A 26,856-nucleotide genomic window follows, 5' to 3' on the forward strand; every position below is an offset into this window, starting at 1 on the left:
TGATTCAGTAATACAATTACAATTGTATTTCATTATAATTGCTTACATTTAATGTGTCATTGTGTGCTTCCATTTGCCTGTCTATTTTCAGATGATACAAATACATTTTATTACTGAGGGACAAATAAGGAATCATCCAAAAAAACCAAACATGGATCTGGTGCATATGCTAAATATAGGTTTTACAGTGTAACTAAGGATTTTGTTTTAACAAATACCTTCAACAGCAACACTGTAAAATTCCTGACATTTTGGATTACATTTTCTTTTGTGATGAACTACAGCAGCAGGGTTGATAACTATTGGTTTCAAAACAACTTCTGCTCTAATTGTTAGTTTCAGTCTGGCTCCAATGTGTTTTTCTCCTCCACATTAGCCTCTGGTCCCTTTACGACTAAACAGAGGCATACTGGAGGGGTTTGTTTGGTTTATTAGTCGTCAGCTGATTTACATTTCCCTGCGTTGATTTGTACCACAATAGAATGAACCGTTGGGTGGTTCAGAACTGCAGACATTTGAACCACATCTAATAGTGAGAGCTCATACCAACACCCTGTGATTGGGCTATCTGTCAAACAAATAACAGCATTAGCTTATGTTATCCGGGAGGTTTGCTACGACACTGTTTCAGAGACGGGAGTTTTTGTGTTGAAGCCATAGGTTCAACAACAACGTTGTAGCTTAGCATGTAGCATCATTCAGCAGGTTGGTTTTTCTTGTCCATCTCATCTGCCTTATACGGAAAGTTCCTTCGAACAGCGCTTTTGTGTTTATGTTATCTACAAGGAAGGTTGTATGTTTTCTTTTGCCTGTTCTCCACTTGTTAGCAGTTTCCGACTGTTATGGTCACTTAAAGCTACAGGGAGCGGAGGGATGACCCCCTGTTGTTGCAGCCCAGCAACCAGAAGAAGTGCGACAATTTCAGCAGACGTGAATGAGTTTATATCGATTTTGCCACAAATGAGTCTCTTTGAGTAATACCTGTTTTTAGCATTGATTATAAAGAGGCAACGATTATTTTATCAACCCAAGAGTATAATGAACATTAGGAGCTGTTTTGTTGTTTTAGAGTCAAACGTTCTTTTTGGGTTCAGGCTCAAGAATTTAAGTTTGGATTCACCAGACCATGGCATACGCTCCTACAATGATTTACAACTTTTTAGACAGGCCTGGGTGTTTTCTATGTTTTTCAACCCTACTGGTTAGTCCAAACATACGGAGAATGCAGAACACAAGTATTAACCAAAAATTCCAGCAACTCCTCCAGTGTTGCTGTTGGCCTCGTGGCAGCCTCACTGACCACTTTCTGTTTTGTCTTTTTATCAGATAAGACAAAGCGTCCAGTTTTGTATATAATAGTTGCATATTTTCTCCAATTATTGATTGACAGGTTTTTTTCAGCTCTTCTCATCATCTTCATATCTTTGTACAATGAGATAATTTTGATCCATTTTTAATGTTTTTGTAAAATATGGCCGTAGCTTAAGAATTTAAATGAGCAAATGGCAAGTAAATTCTGTTGGACAGCTGAAATTTATTTAAAAGTAGATTCTGCTTTTTTCCGGAAATGCAAGTAGGAAACATGAGTCCCTTTTTGAATATCTTTGCGTGCACAAGACCGTCTTACCTGCTCTGCCACTCCTCAGGAGACATGAAGGAATCCGATTGGTTCTTTTCATTGGGACCGATTGGCAGGGATTGGTCAGAGTTTACAGGCCTACAGCTCTCACAGAGATCTAATTTTTTAACCTACTCTTTCTGAATACATAACGTATTGACTGCTGTCAGGATCGAAGGACCATTTCACCCAGTATAACAAAAAATGTTTCTGATCAGGATTACCTGCTATAGCTTTAACTGTTAATCAGATTTTCTACAATTTATGACAGGTACATGTAAAAAAAAAAAAAAAAAAAAAAAAAAAAAAAAAAACAAGAGATCCTTAAATTTAATCAAAAATTGCTTTAACAAAGTATCTGTTATAGAAACAGATCAGACAACGTTATAGAAAAAGGTTGTTGCAGCTCGCGTACACAACTAAAAACCCACCATTTTAAATTCATGGTCTCAGGTTTTTTAAATCAACGGGAATGCTTGTGTTTGAAATCCTATTTCAAGCAGCTCAGCTTTAAAGTAAAGAAACTAACCCAAATGTCAGGTCCACAGGTTCAAACTATTGCTGGAATGTAACGTTTATGCCCGCAGAGTCAGTTCAGATAATCTTGCAACATCTTCAAGTTTCTTTCTAATACTTGGGAGGCCCTTTTTAGTTTTTTAGTTTGTTACATTTGTTTATCAAGAGTTTTTAATGCTCCATGTGAACTGAACAGAGTGTTAGATGTTTACGCCTTTATTGTGTCCACTTGGTTTCTGTGATTGTAGAATCCTAAAACTCACCTTTACCCTAAAGAGGCAAATCCAACTATACGTCATTGCTGTGGAGTTCATCGGAATCTATCAGACCTGAGACCCTTTATTGTTGCAGTTATCAACCTGATAACACCATGCCTCTTTTCCTAGAACCACAGACAACCTGCTCTCTGTTTACTCCACCAGAGCAGTCTAGGACATGCTGTGTGCCATGTTCCAAATTGTTCTTGTTCTTTAGTTTCAATAAGACAAAAGGATGTCCAGCTTCTATCTATCTATCTATCTATCTATCTATCTATCTATCTATCTATCTATCTATCTATCTATCTATCTATCTATCTATCTATCTATCTATCTATCTATCTATCTATCTATCTATACTTTTTACTTCTGTGTGCCTAATATTTTGAAGACTCATAGTAGAGTACAATTTTCGGCTACACCTCTGAAGAACATGGATGACTAAATCAAACATACACAGACACCTACCCACACAATTTGTGCTAGACTTACACAAGCTTCTTTATGATAATGGCATTTACTTTTGTCCTAGCCTGAAGACAAGTCAATTTATAGTAAACGTTAGATATCATCACTGGAAGTAATTTGCACTGTTCAAATGTACAGACATTACCTAGTGTAGGTGTAGGGTTTAAAGCATGGCTGTATGTGGTGAAAAAGTGAAATCAGGGAATTTATGTGTGTCGCTAAATTGCATGTTATATATGCCCATAAAGTGGTTATTTTTAATGTGTTTATATTTTACACATTTTTTATTTTGATATTAAAAAAAACACTTCCTGAGGTTAGGTGGGAGAGAGGAGGGGTAAATGTGTGACAGGTTGCCAGTCCATCACAGAGAAACCCAAGACAAACAACCATCTTTTGACACAGACTCATACCTGAGGGTTATTTCGAGTAACCAATTAACCAAATGTAGTCATGTTTTTGTTAATGCTTCCTCGCCGAGTGACCATTGGTCACCAGCCCCCAGGCAAGGATTTGCAGGTATGAACAATGAATGGAGACTACCAAAATTCTAACAAAATTAGGTATGCCTGATTATGTCATTTAAAAATGAAAAACATTCAGAAATCAGGACCAAACAGGTACTCGATGTACGGGAGCCGTAAATGAAATTAAGGTAATTTGATATTAATTTGATTGGTTTTAGAATTGGTGTAGTTTTCTTATTATTTAACAAGTAGGTCAACGAAATATGGATGGAGATTTGTAATTGGGCATATTGCCCACCTGTTGGAGTGTCACAGAAAGATAGTGGGTGAGTTAGCTGTTGTATTTTTTTGTTGACCGCTACACAGATTGCCTCGATTAATGTTTATCAAGTTATATTTTGGACACGTCATTATAAGTTTTTTTTTTGCTTTTCTTGTTCCCAATAAAGTTAGAAAAGACAGTATTGGATGTCAGCGGATCTTTTTTTAACGAGCATTTCAGACAAGGAATGGCCTGACCTAAGCCTCTCAGTGGCTTTTTGTTTGTTTGCTGAAGTTGCTGGTATACAATATACAGAATCAGCTTCGTTTGCCAGTGGCCTATTTCACAAAAACCAAGATAGAGGATTAAGCTGAGATTTTCCAATTATCCTGGCTGAATTAATACTGGACTCGGTTTAACAAAAGCCGTAACACATAAATTACCGTGGCAATTTCTTCGGTGCAACAAGCCTGCTCACTACCAGGCTAACGGTTAATCCTGGTGCCTTCTCTGTTCAGTCATTGGTTACACTGATCAGAATCCAATGAGTTTTGTCAGTGATTCAGTTTCCTTATCTGTGTGTTTATCCTTTTTCCTTCATCAGCTTTGCATTAAATACTACTGATACACATTGGTATTCAGTCAAGTATTTGTTTTAATTATCATTGCCACTATTAAAAAAAATAATATAAGGTGAACATTGTTTTGCAAACGCTGTCTGCTGAAAAACTTTCATCCCTTTATCCTGCTCTACTGCCTCTGGAGTTATGGGTCAGCAAAAAAGCGCCCTCTAGAGTCAGAATGAGATAGATCAGGCAAAATGGTTTAACTTTTTATTTCTTTTTTTGCTATTTAATTAGCTCCAGACAAACGTGCTTTACTTTTATAATAACGGCAGTGTTTCCTTTCTTGCGTCTGGTGTGCTTCAATTCCTCATAAGGCTCCATCAACAGATGTTGCTTGTTTGGTTTGAAGATTGGTGCACGCAACTCATCCATTGTAGTATCAGTGAATCTGGGATCGACCTCATGGTCTTTTGTAGGCAGCCGGGTACGCGCATTTTAGCTGGATTCCTTACACCTGGCTTGACTTTGGCACATTTACTGAGCCTGAATTGGGCTTTGTGAAACGGATAAAGCCAAGACACATTTATGACACTAGTTCAAGCCTGGCTTAAGCGCTTATCCTGGATTTCCAAATTCAGCTTTTGTGAAATAGGCCAATGCTCCCCATGTGCTTACTTATACAATACTATAACAAGTCATTAGTGCAGTAATAACAATAAAACAGTGTGCAGTATAGAAAACACATGACGGCGGTGGTGCAAGAGTCCTGTAACTGGCGGGTTGCCGGTTCGATCCCCAACTCTGACCGTCTCAATCGTCGTGTCCTTGGGCAAGGCACTTCACCCGCATTGCTTGCTGGCAGTTGTCAGAGGTCCCAATGGCGTTGATTCATGGCAGCCTCGCTTCTGGTAGCCAGGGCAACTGTGGCTACCGACATGGCTCACCTAACCTGACAACAGCCAGATGCATGTCTCGCTCCGCCTAGCTCCACTCACATCCATCTGGGACATCGCCCGTTGAAAGTGATTTCTCCAACCAATTTTATGGTCTGGCCAATCAGGACGCAGGGCTGGCATTTCATAGATGTGACGTAGTGGAGAAGCGACCGTGAGACTGTTTTGATTCAACAATGGCGGCTCGCATCGAGGAAGCAAGCGTTAACATTGATGCTGCTATTTCTTCTGTGTTGTCCAATCTACCTAATATTGTTTCATTTAAAGAACATCAGAGAACGCCTCTGAAGGCTTTTGTTGGTGGAAACCATGTTTTCGCCCTTCTCCTGACCGCATTTGGCAAGTTTTGTTTTCCGGAGCGGTTAGAAGTTAGCGGTTAGCACGAACCATATTAGGAGGCCTTTAGTCCTCGACGCGGTCGGCCCGGGATCGACTCCGACCTGCGGCGCTTTGCCGCCTGTCTTCCCCCCTCTTGCTGTCAGCTCACTGTCAATAAAACGCGTGCCACTAGAGCTGCAAACACATACAAAAAAAAAAAAAATAGATTTTTTTTCCTGCGTCACTCTCACAGCGTCACGGGTTAGCTTCAGTGTGAGTGGTTGAAATAGCACGTCGATAAAGATGACAGACAAGTGGCTTATCCAATCATATGCAAGGATTTTTGATAAGGCCCAGCCTTCAATAAAGGCAATTCCTATGGCGGTGTCCCAGATGTATGTGAGTGGAGCTAGGCGGAGCGAGACATGCATCTGGCTGTTGTCAGGTTATGGCTCACCACTATCAGAGTGTGAATGACTGACTGTAGTGTTTACCATTTACCATGAAGACATATTGCAATGGTGCAATGAGCAGAGTGCAGGAGCAAATACTATTTCCATTGTTTTTATTATGTACATGCAGTAGGTGGATTTGGTATACAGTATATATTCCGTAAAATGACACTGAACAGTAAAAATGAACAGCACTTTTTTGTTATCAGAGTCAGCTGTTCATCAGAGTGATGGCTTGTGGGAGGAAACTGTTCCTGAGTGTGTTGGTTTGGGCATGCAGTGCTCCTTAGTGCCTACTGGAGGGGAGAAGTTGGAACATGTGGCCAGGGGGGAGATGGATCTACGGTGATGTTTTTGTCCGTTTACTGACTTTGGAAATGTGCAGGTCCTAAATAGAGGGCAGGTTTGCACCGATGAGGTCAGCTTGGCTGTCGTATTCTAAGCAGTGGAAATTCTCAATGTGATAAGTCACATGCAATGCACATTAAAACATGGGATTGGTCCGTTCTTCTGCAATATACAACTTTCTTCTGGTGGTGAATTCAACACTTATAAGTGTCTTCCTTTTTTGTTTTTCTTACATTTAAATGGTTCAGACCATTATACCCAAGTAAATAAAAAAATAAAATATTTAAAATATGCAATAATTAAATTGCTAACACGTGGTTCATATCTTATTAGCTATTACCCTTCCACGATTTAGAGAAATGCTTACCTAAACAAAAGTGATGGTTGGAACTTCTTTAGTTTCTCCACATTGACTGTCCATGTATTTTTAATTTATTTATTTTGCAACAGGAAACATTTCCAAACAGTCGTAGCGAAAAACGTGCGCGCCTTCTTTCAGCTAGTACTGAGCAACAACATGTGGGGGAGGGACAGTGAAGCATTGCTTTATGCTTCAAACAGATAGAGAATTTTCCAGCAACCCAGGGGGGACTTTAAGCTGTGGAAACATCTTTTCTTTTTTTTTTTTATGTTTTGCTTTTTGGGATTGTTAAAAACATTCTTTTTAAAAACGTTGATATACCTTGTTAGTCATTCCTGGTTCACGGTAGAGGATGACTTTGGTCACATTAGTTTTGGATATCTTTATTCAGTTTGACCGCAACATATTTAGTTCACTGTCTTATAAAGAGCAGGAACTTTGCTATCCAAGTTGAGGTGTTCGTCAATAAAAGCCTTACTAGATATTATGAAGTTGTGGTTTGTGGGTTCTTGTTTTCAGCACATTCTTTAGCCCACTTGGGATAATTCACTCTTTTGATACGAGGCAGATTAGTATTGCAGATTTAATTTAAATAACTCTAAGAGAGCTCTTGCTGTCAAAGGGTATTTATTGGAGTCACATTTTCACATTTTCTTACAGTAGACTAGTTCATGAGTATAGAATGACCAAAAGCCATTGGTTTTTAAAGCAATTAAGGATTGCTGTGGGGTTGGCATGAAACATCCTGTGCAAATGGCTACATTTTGTATCCAAGAAGGTTGGATACAAAGCAACGCATTCAGCCGAGGTATGAAATGGTGAAAATCAAACCCATGACCCCAACCTTGAGTTAAATCAAGCCAGGTGTGGGTCAGTTCATATTTGACCCTAAAGCGGGTTAGCAGAATAAATCCACATTGGATTGTTTTTACTCCAGCAGCTTTACGGCACGTGAGACCATTGGTGTTCGTTGTCTTGATTTATTGGGCATGAAAGCATAACCAGCAGGAAATGGCGTCATTGTTGCAAAAAAATATTAAATATTAATCACCTCACTGTAATTTATTACTCACTATCTTGTCACATGGCAAAAGCCTTTTTGAAACTACCTCACGACAAACACACAATAAGACCACACCGCTTTATTAGGGTCATTCATGTGTGATAAGAAATTTACCCAGTTTTGCACAATCACCGTCTGATTCAAACGGTTGCGTACTGTATACTGTATCTTTTTAATCAGGAAATCAGATGAAGAAAAAAAACAGGTTGGGCTCATTTGATGGCGTTCCCGAGGTAAAACTCCCGTTTCCCACAAGGCAGGCTCGCACTGCACCGGCACCTCGGCAGAGAGCCGGGACAGATGTTAGCACCACTTTAATTCAGCATATTTGGAGGAGGTCATTCACACGCTATGATGTTTGCATTGCAAGTGAATACAGTGACCGCACCAAGCCGCTGAAGGTTTCTGATCCTTCTCAGCACTTTGATTCCCTCACCTTTATTACCATTCACCTTTGTGATCATAGGAATTTTGTCCATTTCAGGATGACTCAGGTGTTCACATTTTATATTTTTGTCTTCCATTGCTTTCTTGTACTCTTTTTCTTTTTAAGGTGTCTGAATGAATCCATGGAAGAAGAGAAAAAAAAAAAACCCTGTGGGTTTGTTCCCTCCTGTAAAATGCTACTTTATTTCCACTTGATAATAGCTATAATGTTCTGTCCTGTCTGTCCTGACCACATACTCCTCTGCACCGAAAGTTGCGCTTCACAGATAACAGCGGGAACAATGGTCAAGGGTAGGGCAGGCGTCCAGTAGTGGAGTGAAACAGGGACTTCATCATAATTGCTGTTAATAATTACAGTCGTGATAAGCAGCTGAGGTGGCATTTATTGATGGCAGAAGCGTCTGAGGCCCCAGTTGATCCCTAGGTGCTGCGACGGAAGCGACACAGCGTGGAAGCTTACGCTCGAAGAGTATATATCAGGTATGTGAAATTAGCTCCTATGTGTTTAACTGAAATAATAAACATATACAATTAATATAGTAAGGCTTGTAATTATTGAATAGATTAAGAAGAGTTCTTAAATCACATCTTTTAAAATTAATTAAATTAATTAATTGAGGTTTTAATGTTAATGTGAGCAGGAATTCTCATCATTGTTCTGGATTAAAAACTTGATTAGAAGCCTCATGCAGCCTGGCTGGACCTCAGACAAAAATAAAAAAATCAAGATGGAAAAAATGTTGCATTTATAGTCAAATATTTTGTGCAGCAGAAGTGACTGGTGGTACGAGGTAGAGGTTCATCTACACAATTTATGGTAAATTTTATTGTCCCAAATTCACATTTGGTGGACTAAAATGTGACTGAAACCAAAATTCCTGCCACTGAACAGATCTTTGACTAAAACTACATCAGCGATGCAGTCAAAAAAGATGAACGACTAAATAGAAATGTGCTTTAAAAAAACAAAAAAACGGTTCCAATTCCATGCAGTCCTCCTGGAGTGGGAGCTAAAACAGAGCCTGTCAAATCCCCGCTCAGGACAGCGCAGGGCATCACCTGGCTTTGGTGCTCTGTCTGAATCGGAGGATCTGGAGCTTTTGTTGCTCGCTGTTAATAATCTTTGAAAAGAGATGTTCAAAGGTAGCACCTGTTTCTCCTCCTAACCTAATGTGATTATTCGACCCTAGAGTCACATAGAGAGGGAGCAGCGGTCCTCCAAGGGCAGCAGACTGAAGATGATGCGAGCGGGAGCGAGGCAGTATGTAGTGGCCAGGCCGCTGTACTCGGAGGAGTCCTTCAGCGAGGAGCACGAGAAGGTCTACAGGCGCCACAAGACAATGCTAGACCACATTAAACAGTACTTCAGGTAAGGAACATGCACACGTTTGGTCTTAAAGAAACTGAAGAACTGAAGTATGGATTTCCACAGGAGTTCATAAATAGTGCAGCTAAGAGAGATAAGGGGCAATCCTGCTTTACATGCATTTGACTTGATGGCATCTTAAAAGGCAAAATAATGAAGTCGGTCAGATATTGTTAGAAATTAATATGCACAGCACACAAGTAAGTAACCTTGAAGGATGAATTTGGTTTAACATTTGCGACAAACAACAAGAAAAACACAAGTAGGTGTACCTAAAAGAAATCTACCTTGTGTGATGTCATCAAAGGCATGGAAGCTTATTTATTGGATGATACATGTTATTTTGACACAGAATTTTACATAAAGATGTAAAACTGATCATTTATTATTTTGGTATGGGTTACAAACTATGTCTCAGTCAAGTTTCATAAAAAAATGTGGCTTTAATATAGTAATTATTTACTTTTGTGTCATTTCTGACCCAGCCCTTTAAGCATGAACATAAGGTTGGGCTGAATTTAAGAAAGAATTTTCACACATGAAGTGTGCTGGCAATGGAAAAAAAATAAAAATAAATCTGTAACCTGAGAAAACCAAACGAACAGGTTTTACTGTCATTTTGTTGAACATTCAGCTCAAGTTTTACAGTTTAAAGTGGGGTCGCTGTTCAGGTCAGGGTTTACAATGTTTAAGTCCTATGCTCCTAAAGATCTGCACTCACATAGTGCCTTTAAAGCCATGCCTTTAAACCTTATTTGGCTTAAAGTTGTCTTCCATACTTCGTCCATCCACCCAGGCTCCCATGTAGCACTTTTTCTGTTCAGTCAGGGTCCGCTGACCTTCCCAACATCAATTCCAACCTCAGCTTCTGATGTAGGAATAGTTACTTCAGCCCAATTTCCTCCTTTCTTTACCGGTTTATACCAACTGTCAAATGTTTGTTGTTGTTCTTGTGCTTACAACAGTTGTCTTTTGGAATTAACTTAAACATGCTACCTAAATTAGCATGTGTTTTCTGGTCATTTGTTTCAGCTAATAATGTAGATCCCCAAAGTAGAGCTTACTGTTTGTTCTTCAGCCCTGAAGAAACAAGTTTTTTATAAATGATTCAAGTTTTTATATAGTACTTGAAATCCTAGACTAAAGACAACAAAAATTCTCTTCCACATCACCTTAATTTGGAAGATTGATGTAAGATTGTTGTTTCTGGAAACTTCTGCCCATTGATAGGGAGTCATTCTATGGACTAGAAAATAAACACAACCCTTCCTTTTTGCCATATGTTTTTTTTTTTTTTTAAATAAGGCTTTTATGGAAACTTGGCAGCTCTCTTGAGTTTAGCAAAAACGTGCCTTAGAGATGTTAATACAGGGAGAAACACGATTCTTTGGTTTGATCAATTGAAAATTGAACTTTCTGAGCCTGAACTCTAAGCGTCATGTGGGAAGAAAAACAGACACGGTTCCTCACTTGGCTGAAAGCATCCTTACGATGAAAGTATGGTGGTGGCAGAATCACGCTACGCAGTTTATGGAGAGTTCAGGCCACCATTGCTCCCAAAGGTGCTTCTTTTCACTTTTTTTGTAGCTTTTATTTAAAAGAAAATGATACTTCAATTGGTTTTAAAATCTCTTAACAACAAAATGTGGATGCGGTGAAGGAGGGTGAATTTTGCCAGATCACTGACATTACAGTTGATCATCTACTCTAGGCCAAGTGTTATTCACGCCATTGGTGCAACAATAATGTCTTATTTCTTATTTTATATATACATATATATATATAGAGAGAGAGATAGATAGATAGATAGATAGATAGATAGATAGATAGATAGATAGATAGATAGATAGATAGATAGATAGATAGATAGATAGATAGATAGATAGATAGATAGATAGATAGATAGATAGATAGATAGATAGATAGATAGATAGATAGATCAAACTGTGGCCTTTTTCTTAGATATACCCAAAGAAGGATGACATTTTCTTTTAAAACAAACTGGTTGTAAAACTGCATGTTAGGAGCAGAAACAGATCTTCCTGATTACTTAAGGTGGTGTAAATAAGTGAGACCAATCTGAAAGCCTAGATATCAGTTATAAAACTGACTTTGAAACAAAATATAACAAAACTAAGATTGTTCAAGACTTTAGCAGGGGGAGCTGCAGATGTAAGAAGAGAAAGTACATGACGGGCATGGTGGAGCTCCTTCTTCAACGTCCCATTTCAAATCCGTTGCCTCCCCAAATCATCCGCCCTCAATCAAAACTGCCCTCCCCCTGAAAGAGCCGTATGGAAATATCAGAACCATTAAGACCTAAAGAAATATTGATCCTTTCAACCTTATGTCTTATACTTGGTAAAGGGAATTTTCACTGTAATAATCTAGTTCAGGTTTGACTAGTACTCCCTAAAAACAGCGCGCTAGTCCCTTAATTTCCCAAACCCGACTAGTTTCTTTTGAATGAAACACAGACGTTTGTTCTAACTACAACTGACAAAGCAAATCAATCGTGGGTTGAAAATGAAATAACCATTTAGTCAAGAGCAGCGGAGGGAATGACAAGTCTTGCCTGTTTTTCTGTTTAATCCGGCCTCAGATGTGACGCCAAGCGAGCCAAGAACGCAGCTCTGTCTCTCCTGCCAGTCATCGGCTGGATGAAAATCTACAGAATCAAAGAGTGGCTGTTCAGTGACATCGTGTCTGGCATCAGCACAGGACTGGTGGCTGTCCTGCAAGGTAACAGCAAAGTTCACCGAGTTCCAAACAAAAGCAGTTCAAGAGTGCCTCCTCATGGTAAATGGTCTAGATGATAAGCGGGCCTAATTAAAGGCTGCTAGGATCTTGCAACTGATTAACCTGAGATCTGTCTGCATTGCTGAAAGGACTTCCCTTGATAATTAATTTTCATCCGAAGTCAGAGGTAGAATTTCGCGAATTGCACTGAAGCATGCACGAACACCCACGGACCCGCACACAAAACAAGCGTACCCAGCAGTGGACAAGTAAATGTTCAGCCACTCTGCTTATCCACGTATGTCACATCTCTGAGGATACAATGGCTGTTTCTCTTGTTCTAAGGAATGTTGATTAGGCCCCTGACGTCATGCTTAGCGCTGCTCTAATACAGCTGTTTGTCTCTTTTCACTAATTCAAACAAAGGTATTGACTTTGGTTTGAAGGTTTTTATTCCACTAGTCTTTCCCACCAGGTATTTAGTCCTAATTTATGACTAATGCTTGCCGAATTCATGAATAACTTTAATAGCTTTCCAATGTTGCATTAATAAAAATAAGTCTATAATAAAAGCAGTGGGTAACAATACCAATAAAAGAAACATTTCAGAGCTGTTTTCCACATTTGACCTTTTTTGCCCTAACATACAATTCTGGAAATGTAGAAAAAGTCTTTGGAAGTGCTTTCTCTAGAATGTGATTCATCATAATAAATTGATAATTAACATTTTTACATGGGGTCAAGCTGGTCTGGCTGACTTTTGTTCTAAAGATGAAATCATGTGGAAGCTGCATTTGGTACTCACTCAGGCTATCTTTTTAGAGATTACAGTTTGTTTAATCTGAAACATTTAAGAATGAAAATAAAACACAATAATTCTGCAATTGGACAAATACTGTTTCACGGCATTGTATTCACAACTTTAAAAAAAACACGAGTAAGGAAAATATTTTTTTAGGTTAGATTTAGCAAGGCCTCAGTATTACAGCCACAGCTGATCCAGAATGCTGCAGCTTCTTTGTTAACTCACACTAGACAGCAAAATTGTTTTTTTGGGGGGATTTTTTGTTTTGTGTATACCCCTCTTACCTGGCTTCCCATTAGATTCACAGTCAACTTCAAGATGTCCTTCCTGACTGTAAAAGAACTCTCTAGGTTTAAATTCTGAGTTTTGTGGTGGATCTCTTACAGCCAAATGTAGATTGCTTATGATTACTTTCTCCTCGTTGTTCTCAGGTCTGTACTTGTGCATAGAGATTATTAAACCTCTTCAATGGTTGCCCTTAAATTGCTTCCCAAAACCCTCTCTTTATTTACTAAGTTTTAAATTAGTCCGAAAGAGAATTATTATTGGGTGTTTTGTTTTTTTCTTCTCAGTATTTCATTTTTTACCTTTTAATACGTTTACCACGTTCTTTCCATTTAATTGTGAAGTGTTTCTAATGTCTGCTCAAGCTACTACTTTTAACATTTATGTACACTTGCTGATCAGCCGCCCTTGTTTCTAACGGTCTGCCTAAATCGCTGTTTGCTTTGATTTGAAGACAGTAGCAGTACACTGTAGATCTGTTAATGTTGGTTGTTTTTGCGCTGCAGGTCTGGCCTACTGCCTGCTGGCCTCTCTGCCTCCATGGTATGGACTCTTTGCTGCCTTCTTTCCAGTGATCATCTACTTTTTCTTGGGCACCTCAAGACACATGTCAGTGGGTAAGGCTAGCATGCAATACAGAGCAAAGGTCTTGAGCTACAGGGGCGTAGGAAGGTTTTAAAATGTGGGGGGGGGGGCAATTAAGATAGATAAGGTATTATAGCAAAATGGCGAGCAGCGCGAACCAAAAAATCTTTTGGGTCCATAGGCAAGGAAAAGTGACATGCACCCCTGTTTAACATGTTTAATGAGCATGCTGATTAAAGAAGCAATCAGTACATCTACATCTATGTCAGCACTGTAGGCTTAAGAGTTATTTTTTCGTCCACATCATTATCTTCTCAACATTTAGGAGGTATTTACCAAACAAAGAACTACCCCAAGAGTCATAGGCAACCACAGGTCATTAAACTTAAGGTTGTGCATAAAATGTAAAAAATGATCAGCAGCATTGAAGAAACCTTTAATGTTTTGTGACATAAAAGCTGGAGTACAGATAAATGGTCTGCAAAATGGTTAATGCTGAACTACAGCAAACAACAATATCAACATTCTTAAGGAGATGACCTGGTTAGTCAAATTTGCCAAAAAACCTGAGGCGATGGTCATTATTGATTGGCTAAGTCTATGGCTACTTTTTTCAAATCAAGTTCATCATTCATTGGGGTCAGTAATGACCACCCCCCATACGCAGTGATCCAGACAACAATTTATGCTTTTTTTTTCTTATTGATTAACGCAAAATTTATTAAATAACCACAAACGTATTAGTTTTTTAGGTATAGCTAATGATCCCCTGATTTTTCCTTCTTGACCGGACTTCCCCTTTCAAGTTACTAATATTTGATTTCAGAGTTAAAATGGTTTTGACATAGCAAATGTGCAATTATTGATAATAAAAGTAATATAACTTACTACGCTGGGAATCGGTGGGTTCTTGTAAAAATTCAGGTTATCCTAGGTCTTGGTTTAAATCTTGTCTTCTTTGTCTTAACGGTTTTAAAGGAAGTGACTATAGCGCATGAGTCAAGAGGTCATTAAGTGGACAGACTCATAAAAGTTGGATACCGAGAAGATGCCCACACATGTTACTTATTAACTAGATCCCAGTAAACAGTACATAGTCATACAAGATGTAAACAATTTACACATACTAAGAGTACTGAAGCTTAACCCATATTAAACAAAATAATAATAATGATTTTGAACATTAAAAAGATAATGAAATAACCAGTAGACTTCAAGTAATTAAAAATTGAATTAAGAGAAAACAAATTAATTAATAATAAGAATTGAATTCAATGACAGTAACACTATCAATTAATTAGGTAGCCAAATACTTATACTGATATTGATAGCTTTCTTATTGTTGTATTTATCAAAATAATGGAAAAAGTTAAAATTTAATTTTATCTCAAAAGTGGGGGGGCAAAACATACCTTTTGCCCCCCCTGTCCAAAAAGTGAGGGGGCACATGCCCCCCTTGCCCCCCCTATTCCTACGCCACTGAGCTACCTCCCGTTCTGCCCTATTTTCCACCAACGGACCCTGTTCTTCTGTGCAGACTTTCAATGTAGTCTTGAACAAAGGTTTTTCTTGTCTCTTTTAAAATTCCATCCTTTCAAAATGGCCACTTTATTTCGCCCCCACAAAAAGAAACCCGTATTTCTAATGATAGTTCAGTATTTTGATGAGCAGTGGAAATAAAAAAGAAAAACATTTAATTGTACGTAGCTTGTTAGAACACCAAATGTTTTGGAAATATCTAAAGCACCAAACAATCCCCCAAAACCACAAAGGGGTTTAGAGAAATATGGAGAACTGTTGTCTTATGACAATTTAAAACCATGGTTGTGGTGTTCATCAGATAACCCTGGAGGGGTTGTCGGATGAAGACCAGATGACCTAAGGTCATCAGCGTCACGTCATGTTGAAGATGATTTGCATATTGCTACACGGTTGGGTCTGAGCAGCACCTATAAGACTCTGGAGCTGAGACCATTCGCACCTTCATGATTTTGAGCCTCAAGTTTTAGCAGCTCCTTCCTTACCTGGAGTGTTGAAAGGAGCACGGTTGGTGAACCTGGAGAGAGTGAGGGATGTGTGTTTGGAGGATTGCATGAATTGCATATATTTGGAAACAGATGGAGTAAGAGATGACTGAGGGATGTGTTTTTCTGTTTATGTGCAGAAGGGAGGGGTTAAAGATAGAGGCTGTTGCAGCAGGGATGACTGGGCTGGGGTAGGGGCCGGGTGTCAAACCTGTTGAACAATTTCACTCATTTTCTATCCCTCACAGCTTGGGAGTTCGGTTTGTGACCTGAACAGATTTACAGAATGTTTTTCTTCTGCAGCTGAGCCTTCATCTTCTGATCAATGTCTCACTTTGTTAAAGTTGATGTTCAATGTACATAACATACATAAAGAGTCATTTTGTGTAACTATGTAGTCTTTTGTCCTTAGGTTGCTACTACAGAGCGCTATTTGCAAAAAATTAGCCACCACAAAGATCGTTTCTTCCCCCAGTCTGTCCCTCTGATGAGCGCAATGAACACTTTACAGTCTGATCAGTCTTCTACACTGCTGTGAAAGAAAATAAAAGTGTTGCACTTTTACAAGTCACTGCCCCCTTTTCTTTACACAAAAAAAGCAAAAAATAACATAGTGTTTATATGCGTATACCAAAAAAATACTGTACGCTGTGAGCTCTACAAACAAAGTCAACTTCCTTAGTTGTGCTCACAATCCTGGCCGTATAAGGATGATTCTAATTTGGATTTTGTTTATGTTCCAATGCTGGATTATTTATGCACTATTTATCTTATTTTAAACATAATTTTTGATATAGCAGCTGCCTGCGCTCCTTAAGCGGGTCAGTAGACCAGTTTCGTTGTGGCACTTGTGTGTTGGTGCAATGACAATAAACATTTATCTTATCTTTCTTATCTTCTTCCTGTATATCTTCTACCCATCCTTGATCTTCCTCCGCAGCCCTTTGTGTACAGCTTTTATTTGCTCCTTATTTACTGATCTAAAGACACTCTTCTTCGCCTTAAAGGAGAGCCTTGAGTTCAGGATTGATCCGGGGCTTGTTGTTCGGAAAAATGTTGTACCATCCTGGAAGGAACTGTATGTTCTCCACGCAAAAGTATGTGTAGTCTCTGATGCATGCTGCCATGCTGTCAAGGTCCTATGAGGAGCAGAGAGAGCTCTTCCAACACAGTGGAGTTGTGTTCATTCTCCTTAAATCATCTCATCTCCTTAAATCATCTCATCACTGTGCAGGCTGGAGATGAACCAGGTTATAAGAAGGGAGACAAGCTGATTAAAATACCTCCCTTTAGGACGGACAGAGATGATTAAAATCTGGGTTAGAGTTAGTGTCTCTGTGATTGCTAAGTATACAAAGAGTTCCAACATCTATCATCTATCCTCCTACTGCTCTCCTTCCTTCATCTGCTCAGACTAGATGAAAGCCACCCATCTAACGGAGTGATCATGTTTAGTCATGTCTACAGAATCAAGCCGTAGTCCTGATAGTCCGTCTGATGCTGGGTAAGGGCTGCCAGGATATCCTGCTTGTTGGGCAGAGATCTTACATTTCTCAAGACGACTGACAGGATGGCGGGTCTTTACCGTCTCCTCCCCTGCGTCTCTTTCTTCTCAGCTCATGGTGAACATCGGGCAACTTGTGGGGAGACGGCACAGTGGCATTGTGGGAATGAGAGCAGTTGGATAGAACTGTAGCCAATTCAGACTCGAGTGATAGTATGTGCAAAATTGTCAGCTCCATTGTTGGTACAACCAAAAGCACCAAAGACAATTACATAAAAAAACACACAAAAAAAAATAAAAAATACATGTCCAAAGTACAAGGAAAGATAGAGAACAGTTGAGGTCAAACAGGAGCCTCTGAATTTGCTCTTTGCTTGGGCCATGCCATCTTAGAAGAAATAGTCATTATCAATATCAACATCTCACAAGGCTGACACAGATGCCTTCCAATGCTTGCCTGTACTTTTTTTTTTTCTGCAGGTCCTTTCCCAGTCTTGTGCCTGATGATTGGCTCGGTGGTAACTAGGCTTGTGCCTGACGAAGGGCCAGCTGCCAACATCACGGGGTGGGAAGGTCTGACAAGAGACGAACAGAGAGTGCTGGTGGCCTCCTCTCTGACCTTCCTCGTTGGTATCATGCAGGTCGAAAAGCTTACTTTCACCTTTCAAGTTCACTCCGTTAATATCTACTGCACACTGTGTCGTGGAAAACGACTGGCAGGGAAAACAGAGGCCTGTTTACAGGGATTTATTTACATTTTCATAAATAAATCAATTGGAACAATGGTTGTTCTTTTAATCCCTAACACCTTTATTACAGTGTAAACAAGCCGAGATTCAGACTTGGCAGAGGCTTTATCCTTTCTGAAGGAAGCGACTGATCTGATCAGTGATAAGAGCAGCCACAGTGGCAAATAAAAGTTGGATGTTTATTTGACCTCAGCTGTTTGTCACACATCCATAGCACTTATTCGCGAAACCATGTATTGTCCTGGCTGGCCATTTGCATGGCTTAGCTAGCAACTGGCATTGTACAAATACACTGAGATAGGTTCTTGTGTCTATAACCAAGTGACCCTGGGTCCCTGCCAAAGGTCCCTTGTTCCTGCAGTGAAGGGGATTGGTGGCTACGCTGCGCCCTCTACCATTCCTCTTAGGTATAGAAACTAAAATGCCTAGACGTGCTAGAGTTTGAACTTAACCAAAGTAAATGAGGTGCGCAAACGAGTTTAAGGTTTTACACACTATTAACGTTAGCAACTGCGTTATTGAGTAAACAGGAACAAATCTCACTCTTTAACAGAATTACTTTGTGTATGTTGTTCAATTTGATCTGTGGAGATTGGCATACCTAAAAATTTAAGTTGTGAGGTAAAATGTATAAAATGTGATATCAGGAATTTCTTTGATAATGTTTCAAACATCTCTAATGCTCTTTCAAAAAAAAAAAAATCACAGTGATTTATTTTTGTTTTCCAGCTGGCAATGGGAATACTACAGGTGGGCTTTGTTGTCATGTATCTGTCCGATACCCTGGTCTCCGGTTTCACCACAGCTGCTGCCATCCATATCCTGGTTTCTCAGTTAAAGTTTGTGTTGGGGCTCCAGGTGCCTGGCATCAGTGGACCACTTTCCCTCATATATGTAATAACAGATTGTTCTGCCATTTTCTCACCTTATCATAGAGATTAAGCAGCGAGGCCATTTACCTGTTGAACTTCTTTTTGTTTTTTTTCAGACACTGGAGATCATTTTTAACAAGATCACTTCCAGCAACGTCTGCGACATTGTGATCTCTCTCGTGATCATGGTGGTCGTGTTCCTTGTGAAAGAGCTAAACGACAGATTCAAATCCAAGCTGCCTGTGCCCATCCCGATAGAGGTTATCATGGTGAGCAAGCGTTGTGAAACGTCTTCCATATAACTATTTCACACATCCATAGCACTTATTCGCGAAAGCAAGAGGCGGTGAAGGCTTTTTTTCTTATCAAATAGACATACTGATAACAAAGATTTTAGTTATGATTAATTTTAAACCTGTAAAAAAAAGTGATATAGGATAACATATGGTATATTTTGCCTCTTATCTGAATGGTACATTAGTAAGAGTCTTGAATTTTAAGATTTGGAGCTACAAAATACACATTATAGGTTTCTGACTATGTTTCAAAATTGGAAATACAAATTTAAAACAGATGCGCATAATTAGAATAGAACAACCTATATTTTGCCCCTTAATGGGGAAACTCACTTCATGTGTATTACTGTAATGACACCATTTGTTGGTAATTACTCAGTGTTCCCAATATCTTCTTCAGACTGTTATTGCTTGTGGAGTTTCTTATGGGTTTGACTTCAAGACAAGATACGGCATTGACGTTGTTGGCCAAATTCCAAGAGGGTAAGAGGAAACTATAGTAGAAACGTTCTTGCTTTTACTTTGACTGGCTAAAACCCTGGCACGGTATGGAAAATGCAAAAGACTTTTTAGGCTAGCATTTTGAAACATATGTCAGATAAAAATAAAAATAAAAAAAAAAGCATGCATATAGATTTAATTTGTCTGACGGTTTCTGTGCTGCTTCAGATACGAGCCTCCAGTTGCCCCAGACCTGCGCATCTTCCAAGAAACAGCAATGGAAGCTTTTCCCATGGCTATAGTGGGCTTTGCTGTGGCCTTCTCAGTGGCAAAAGTCTATTCTATAAAACATGATTACACAATTGACGGGAACCAGGTATGGGACACTGGCAAGAAGATAAACATTCAGTTTACTTGTGATGTGTCACTCTTTACTAAGGCATGCTTTCTCTCTGACCTGGCTATAGGAGCTGATAGCCTTTGGAGTAAGCAACATTTTTGGAGCATCCTTCAAGGCTTTTGCTGCAAGCACAGCTCTTTCCAGGAGTGCAGTACAAGAAAGTACCGGAGGAAAAACTCAGGTAACCTTAACATTTGATCATGGCAAAAGGTTTAAAAGTTGTATTGTTTCATCAAACCGTAACTATTTAAAATGCGTTACAGAAAGATGTGAGTATTAGAAATTGATAAGAGAGCACATTTTAGACAACCTGATTAAGTGAGCTGTTGAATTTATACACAACTTCAACCCTACTCAACCAGGCAAGCCAGATTGAGTAGGGTTGGGTAGCACTCTCGGTTCTGCACATTATCAATCTGGGTCTGGTCCCATTGAATCCGTTCGGGGAAAGGAGGAACATTCAGCAAAATTTTCCAAGCTGATTGGGCAAAGCGACACTTAGTGCCCGCCTACCAAAGGTTGGTTTGGTAGGCAGACCCTAGGTGGGCCCAAACAGTTTTTGGTTTGGGCCCAAACGATTGAGTTGGGAGCAGGACAAGATGGATTCTTGTGTGATTGTGAATACACAAATACCACGAGAATTCAGCTTGTAGGCGAGGTTGCAATCCTACCGTATCTCCAAAAACAACTGCCATCAGAATTGAAAATGTTAGAAAGCCATGGAGCATTTGTGCAAGTCTCACTATTTTCCACATAATTAGTGTCTGCTTTACGCCTAAGGGTTTAGCTACACTATAGTAATCTAAAAAACACTATTCCGAGGGCACAGTCACAATAGTCAAACTCTTCAAGTCCATCCACATTCATGTTTATCACAACAAGATGTCATTTGTCCCTTAAAAGTCTTACAAAACCAGTGCTACACACAACACAGAGAAAAAATAATGCTGGTACAGCTAATTATAAGTAAAATATTTTCTTTTCAACTCTTGCAGCAGCCTTAGGGTCTTGCTGTTGACTACCCTCTTGGGCTGTCTGATGTAGCCATGACAGGAACGGCGTTATGTCCTCACAACCCAAAATCACCTAGTTTTGGGTTGTTGTTTCCCTTAAATCTTTCAATTGTTTCATAATGCCACAAAAGTATGTTTTTTCAGGAGACTGTTACTGATAAGTGAAAAGAAATATGTACTTTCTACCTGTGAGTTCACCCATATTTCCAGCTTAGATGTTTTTGATGGCAAAGTGCTCTTATATACTTTTTCACGAATGACCAGCAGACCTATTTTTTTGTCAAATAGAAAAGCTTCTATTTGACACATTCCTATGCACAAGATATCTATTGTTAAAGACTGGACTGATCATTTCTGTACAGCCATAGAGAGTGGCAGGCTTCAAGACAGCGTTATTACAGACACAACCTCAACGTACATATATGGTTGATATAGTTGTGTGCCTTAGACTTACATAGCCACTTGGAAAATCAATGGAAACCCCCATTGGGATTCATTTCTAGTGCATATTTTCAAGGCTTTCAGTTTTCTGTCGATAATACATTCCCTTTAAAGAACCCCATAAACTGTCTCAGCACTTTATAAGAAATTAAGTTTAAGCGAAAGTTCAAGCTGGAAGACTCACCCCCGTCAGCACATCTGCTTCCCCTGATTGACTCGTCAAGTATCCGTGCACCAGCCAATCGCGTCAAGATCTTGTCACTACTGATCTGTACTGGTATCATGATCTGTACCATAAGCTCATTTGCGCATGCGCGAACACAATAACGTCCGGTTCGCCATTAAATATATTTTATTAGTTTAAAAAGGACTGGGAAAAAAATAATTTCCATCCTTTTCTACGACATGCTGTAATTCCCTTGATAACAGCTATTATTATTTTGTACTAAAAATATTTTGTAGTAGAAAATTGTTTATTAAACCTATTCAGCTGTTACGTATTTTTACTGTCAATACGCCCTCTGGTGGACCCATCAAAGACGAGAGAAGATCTTGTTGTTATGGTAGCCACAATGTTTATTTCTTTCAAAAACATAGCTGTAGGTGACACAAGACTGCAAACAGATCCATTTTGTAATCAACATGGTTGGAGTGCTCAGTTAAGTACAGAGAATATCAAATATTCAAATGAATTAAAATTTTTGCTGTGACGTATTCATTGCGCTGGGCTGCACAGTGGAGCAGTGGGTAGCACTGTTGCCTTGCAACAAGAAGGTACAGGGTTCAAATCCAAACCTGGGTCTTTCTGTATGGAGTTTGTATGTCTCTGTGCATGCGTGGGTTCTCTCCGGGTACTCCGGCTTCCTCCCACAGTCCAAAAAACATTACTGTTACGGTTAATTGGCTTCTCTAAATTGTCCTTAGGTGTGAGTGTGTGTGAGAATGGTTGTTTGTCCTGTCTGTCTCTGTGTTGCCCTGCGACAGACTGGCGACCTGGCCTAGGGTGTACCCCGCCTCTCGCCCAGTGAACGCTGGAGATAGGCACCAGCAACCCCATGAGGGATTAAGAGGGTCAGAAAATGGATGGATGGGTATTCATTGTGCATGGTCAGAGCAGTCAAAGCGTCCATCGAAATGCAATTTAACCATTTCTTTCTGTATTTTTGTTATTGCCTTTAAATAATGCAATATTCACATGATTACAACAAAATACAAAAAGAAACACCCCACCCAAAAATAAGACAAAAGAATAACAAGTAAGAAAAACTAAAAATTGCCTTCCTGGAGGTTATTCTGTTTGCGCAGCCTGCACTACCAGTAACTGGACCCTGGGGGGAAGACTTCACTAATCCTAATCCTAAAATGAACATCCAAACTCATAGACATTCGCGGCTTTCACCACTTCTGCCGAAATCCGAGCGCCAAAGAACTTTTATAATTTATGTCAATAAATCTCTCTAACTGCCTCTTTTTGTCTGTGTGAGTCTATCCAGATTGAATTTCTGTTTAAAAACCCTTGCAAAGGTTTGACTTTGTTCCAAACTGCAAGCAAACTACATTAAGAGTCATATAAAGTTTTTTTTTTCACAGTTACACAACAAAGACTTTAGACAACTTAATTTTCATGCAAAATATCCATGTTTTTCTCCAGTGTTTAACATATATTGTGGATAACAATTATAACATTAAGGACCTAATCCTTAAAACGTATTCACTTTTTTCTGGTGTATTGACATCTAAATAAATGCATGTTTTGGATCATCTCGGCTGTGTGATTTTCCCAGTCTAATCTTTTTTCTTATTTCAGGTTGCTGGTTTAATTTCAGCTATTATAGTAATGATTGTCACTTTGGCTATTGGATATCTTCTAGAGCCTTTACCAAAGGTAAGTTAACTACGGTCTTATCTTAGTCTCTGCTAAAACTCTGGTAATGCCTAAGAATCAGCTTTTTGAATGTGCCTCTTATCAACGTGATTGGACAGTCTGTGCTGGGTGCCGTGGTCATCATCAACCTAAAGGGCATGCTGATGCAGTTCAGGGAAATCCCTTACCTGTGGAGGAGAGACAGACCCGATTGTGTAAGATATTTTTTTGCAATTGAGTAATGCTTAAGAACATCTTGACAAATAAATTTGACCAACTAATGTAAACTAAAAAGGTAAATAACAATAATCCATTTAACAAAAGCAGCTACTTTTTCTTGCTATTTGTAGGTTGTGTGGGTGGTCACTTGTTTTGCAGCCATCGTGCTGGGGCTGGACCTTGGATTGGCTGTAGGTCTTGGTGTGGAGCTTATCTGCGTCGTCCTCAGGGTTCAGTTGTTAGTATGCGGCCACTGTCTCTTCCTTAATGCAACAGTACACATTAGTTTTTGTGTCCTAGCTTAGAATTACTCCTAGAAATGTAGAATCTATGTCTAAATACTACAGTATTTTTCGGACTATAAGGATCACCGGATTATAAAGCGCACTGTGAGTTAACGTGTCTATTTGTCTCTTTGGCCACATATAAAGTGCACCGGATTAAAATGCGCATTACATATACTTCCCACGTGTGTAATATCACTCCGTCCCTCCGTTAGGGTGACCAGACATCTCCAATTTCTGGGGACAGACCCCGTTTTGGATGACCTGTCCCTGTCAAAAGCTGTCCCCGGAATTGCTCCCAATTTCAGTGTACCATCCATCCATCCATCGTCTCCGCTTATCTGGGGTCGGGTCGTGGGGGTAGCAGCATCAGTAGGGAGGCCCAGACGTCCCTCTCCCCAGCCAGTTCAGCCAGCTCCTTCGGGGGAATCCCAATGCTTTACCAGGCCAGCCGAGAAAGTATACCATGATGAATTAAAAATGTTTAACAAGAGATATTTACCCAGTCCTGCCGCGGTCTGATGTAGAACAGCTTTGCCGAACACACCTTCCCCGCCCCTCGTCGGCGTTGCAGTTCAAACAAACCAAACCAACCCCCAGGCAGAGATTCTGCACTTAACAAAATCAGAGATGTCTCCGGTTTACTTTAGAGATATCAAATCTGGTCACCTTACACAGGCCTCTCCTGAGAGGTAGAACCATCCGTCTCTGTCGGGAGGACAGAGTAGTTGGACGACATTGCCCTGTTTCTAACATAAAGTCAAAATACACTGACCTTTCATATAGAATTACCTTACTTGGTTTATTGTTGCGAGCGCATACTCCGGGCGAGGCCTGCCTTACATGAATCCACTTCTGTGTTTGACATTACAGTCAGGCAGTCTTGTAGACAGCTCAGGGGTCGAATCAGGTAGTGACACGTACCGTAATTCTCCGAATAACCATTGAGTGGAGCGGCTTTGTTACTGACCAAAGTCGTACTCACACATTTTAACAGATTTTTGAGCACATTGTACCATATAAAATCGATCAGTAAGCACAACTTTAATTATATATAAGGCGCACCGGATTATGAGGCGCACCATCCATTTTTGAGAAAGATTTAAGGATTTTAAGTGTGCCTTAGAGTCCGAAAAATATGGTAATAAAAACTGTCTGTGGATTTCCCAACACTTTCTCTTACGTTATCATGCTAATATACCAACTAAAGTATTTGACATTAAACACTTCCTATACTTCAGTTAGCATTAATAATATGTAATATATCAAGTGAAAAGGGTTATGTTAGCATTATCAACACAATCATACACAGTTGCTAACTAGTAGATTTAGCAAGTATTAGTGTTAAATGTTTATTGTGCTTCTTTTTTCAGCCCTCGCTGCAGTGTGCTGGCCAATATTAAGGGGACAGATATTTACAAAGACAGAAAGGACTATTTCAGTGTAAGTTGGCCACAAGTAGCCTTCTTCACTTCACCGCAAGTAAAACAAACATGAACGTGTTTGAATATCTGGTATAAGAAATACATTCTTGGTGGGAAGTTAAAATTTTCAGCAAGTGTCGTATTTTGTTGTTTTGCAACCGAAAAAAAAATGTCAAGGTATATTTCTAGCATTTTATTTGATAGGCTGACACAATGTATCACAAAATTTTAAAGATGCAAACTCATCCAATTTTTTTATTATATAAAAATCCATAAAGTGTGGCATGAAAGTCATATACTGAGATTTAAAGATAACAGATCAAAGGCTGAATACATCTGCATATCATGCTTTTAAGTTTAATAGAAAAACAATCATGTTCTTTCTTTTCTAGAATAATGCACTACGTTTTACTTGTCTGTCAAAAATATCCATATAGACTACACTCTTTTGTGGTTGTGACATTAAAAAATGTTTCACATTTCAAAGACTATATTAACTGGCTCACACACAACTTTTGGTCATTGATTGTATTTGTAATTTACCATACATTTACTCTATATTGTGCTCTTCCTACAGATAGATGAACCAGAGGGCGTTAAGATTTTCAGAATCCCGTCCCCGATCTTCTTTGCTAACATGGACTTCTTTAGGAACAAACTAGTGGAAGCTGTAAGCTTGACCACAGCATGCAGTTCTCTAAAAAAAAATTACACACTTGTGTTTATTATGTAAAAATGATCCTTGTCTTTGCAGCTTGGCTTTAATCCACTGAGAGTATTGAAAAAAAGGAATAAAGCCCTGAGTAGGATCAGAAAACTTCTGAAGAAGGGTGACCTGCAGTGGACATCAGTAAGTGTTATTTGTTCAGTGACAACAACAGCACTAGACTTTACCGCAGATTAACCTTTCCACAGGGTCATAAAAGGTTGAGCAACCCAGTTTCTGCACTTACATTGCCACCTCGCCTTGCTTTAATAAAATCCACCGGGGAATTTTGACAGTAAAACATACCCAGTTATTAAAAGGCAAAAAAAAAAAAAGAAAAAAGAAATAAACAAAACCAACATCAGTATAAAACAAATCCACCTTATTTCGGTAAACATCAATCAATCTAAGTGCAGGCATACTCTCCATTAAACAATGCAAGGTTTGAATCCTCCCATCTAGATTAAATGGTGTGAATGGGACATAAACAAGCTTGTAGTCCTGATAGCACTTGTGTTTTTGTGTTGTATAGATAAAGATTTACAATGGTCTGACTGTAACTGTGTCTTCCTCTGTAAAAACAAAAAACAGTGCCAGTAACCCATGATAGCGTCATATAAAAACAAAGGCACATTATTGACCCCTTCACACGGAACTATCAAGACCAGGATACATTTTTAACTTTACACTTGGTAGAGCATCAATGAAGGGACATTACTTTACTTTACTTTCTCGAACATAAA

General features: G+C 39.2%; 1 protein-coding gene across 2 annotated transcripts in view; it reads left to right on the plus strand.

Annotated features, from left to right (window-relative positions):
- Window positions 1-26,856, plus strand: part of LOC105929795 (chloride anion exchanger) — a 35,035-nt gene that overhangs the window by 1,588 nt on the left and 6,591 nt on the right. The window contains exons 1-16 of one of the 2 annotated variants that reach the window (XM_036149230.1): window positions 7,987-8,576; window positions 9,287-9,465; window positions 12,065-12,204; window positions 13,798-13,908; window positions 17,885-18,045; window positions 18,883-19,047; window positions 19,142-19,294; window positions 19,722-19,804; window positions 19,991-20,138; window positions 20,230-20,343; window positions 23,424-23,501; window positions 23,600-23,695; window positions 23,831-23,937; window positions 25,357-25,426; window positions 25,985-26,077; window positions 26,162-26,257. In XM_036149230.1, coding sequence (XP_036005123.1) covers window positions 9,335-9,465; window positions 12,065-12,204; window positions 13,798-13,908; window positions 17,885-18,045; window positions 18,883-19,047; window positions 19,142-19,294; window positions 19,722-19,804; window positions 19,991-20,138; window positions 20,230-20,343; window positions 23,424-23,501; window positions 23,600-23,695; window positions 23,831-23,937; window positions 25,357-25,426; window positions 25,985-26,077; window positions 26,162-26,257 — 1,746 coding nt within the window. In that variant the 5' untranslated portion in view covers window positions 7,987-8,576; window positions 9,287-9,334. Of the gene's footprint in view, window positions 1-7,986; window positions 8,577-9,286; window positions 9,466-12,064; window positions 12,205-13,797; window positions 13,909-17,884; window positions 18,046-18,882; window positions 19,048-19,141; window positions 19,295-19,721; window positions 19,805-19,990; window positions 20,139-20,229; window positions 20,344-23,423; window positions 23,502-23,599; window positions 23,696-23,830; window positions 23,938-25,356; window positions 25,427-25,984; window positions 26,078-26,161; window positions 26,258-26,856 lie in introns of those variants that run through there. The other variant, XM_036149231.1, reaches the window with a different exon arrangement.

The sequence above is a fragment of the Fundulus heteroclitus genome, chromosome 17 (genome assembly GCF_011125445.2).
Source record: "Fundulus heteroclitus isolate FHET01 chromosome 17, MU-UCD_Fhet_4.1, whole genome shotgun sequence".
In the NCBI taxonomy this organism is placed as follows: Eukaryota; Metazoa; Chordata; class Actinopteri; order Cyprinodontiformes; family Fundulidae; genus Fundulus; species Fundulus heteroclitus.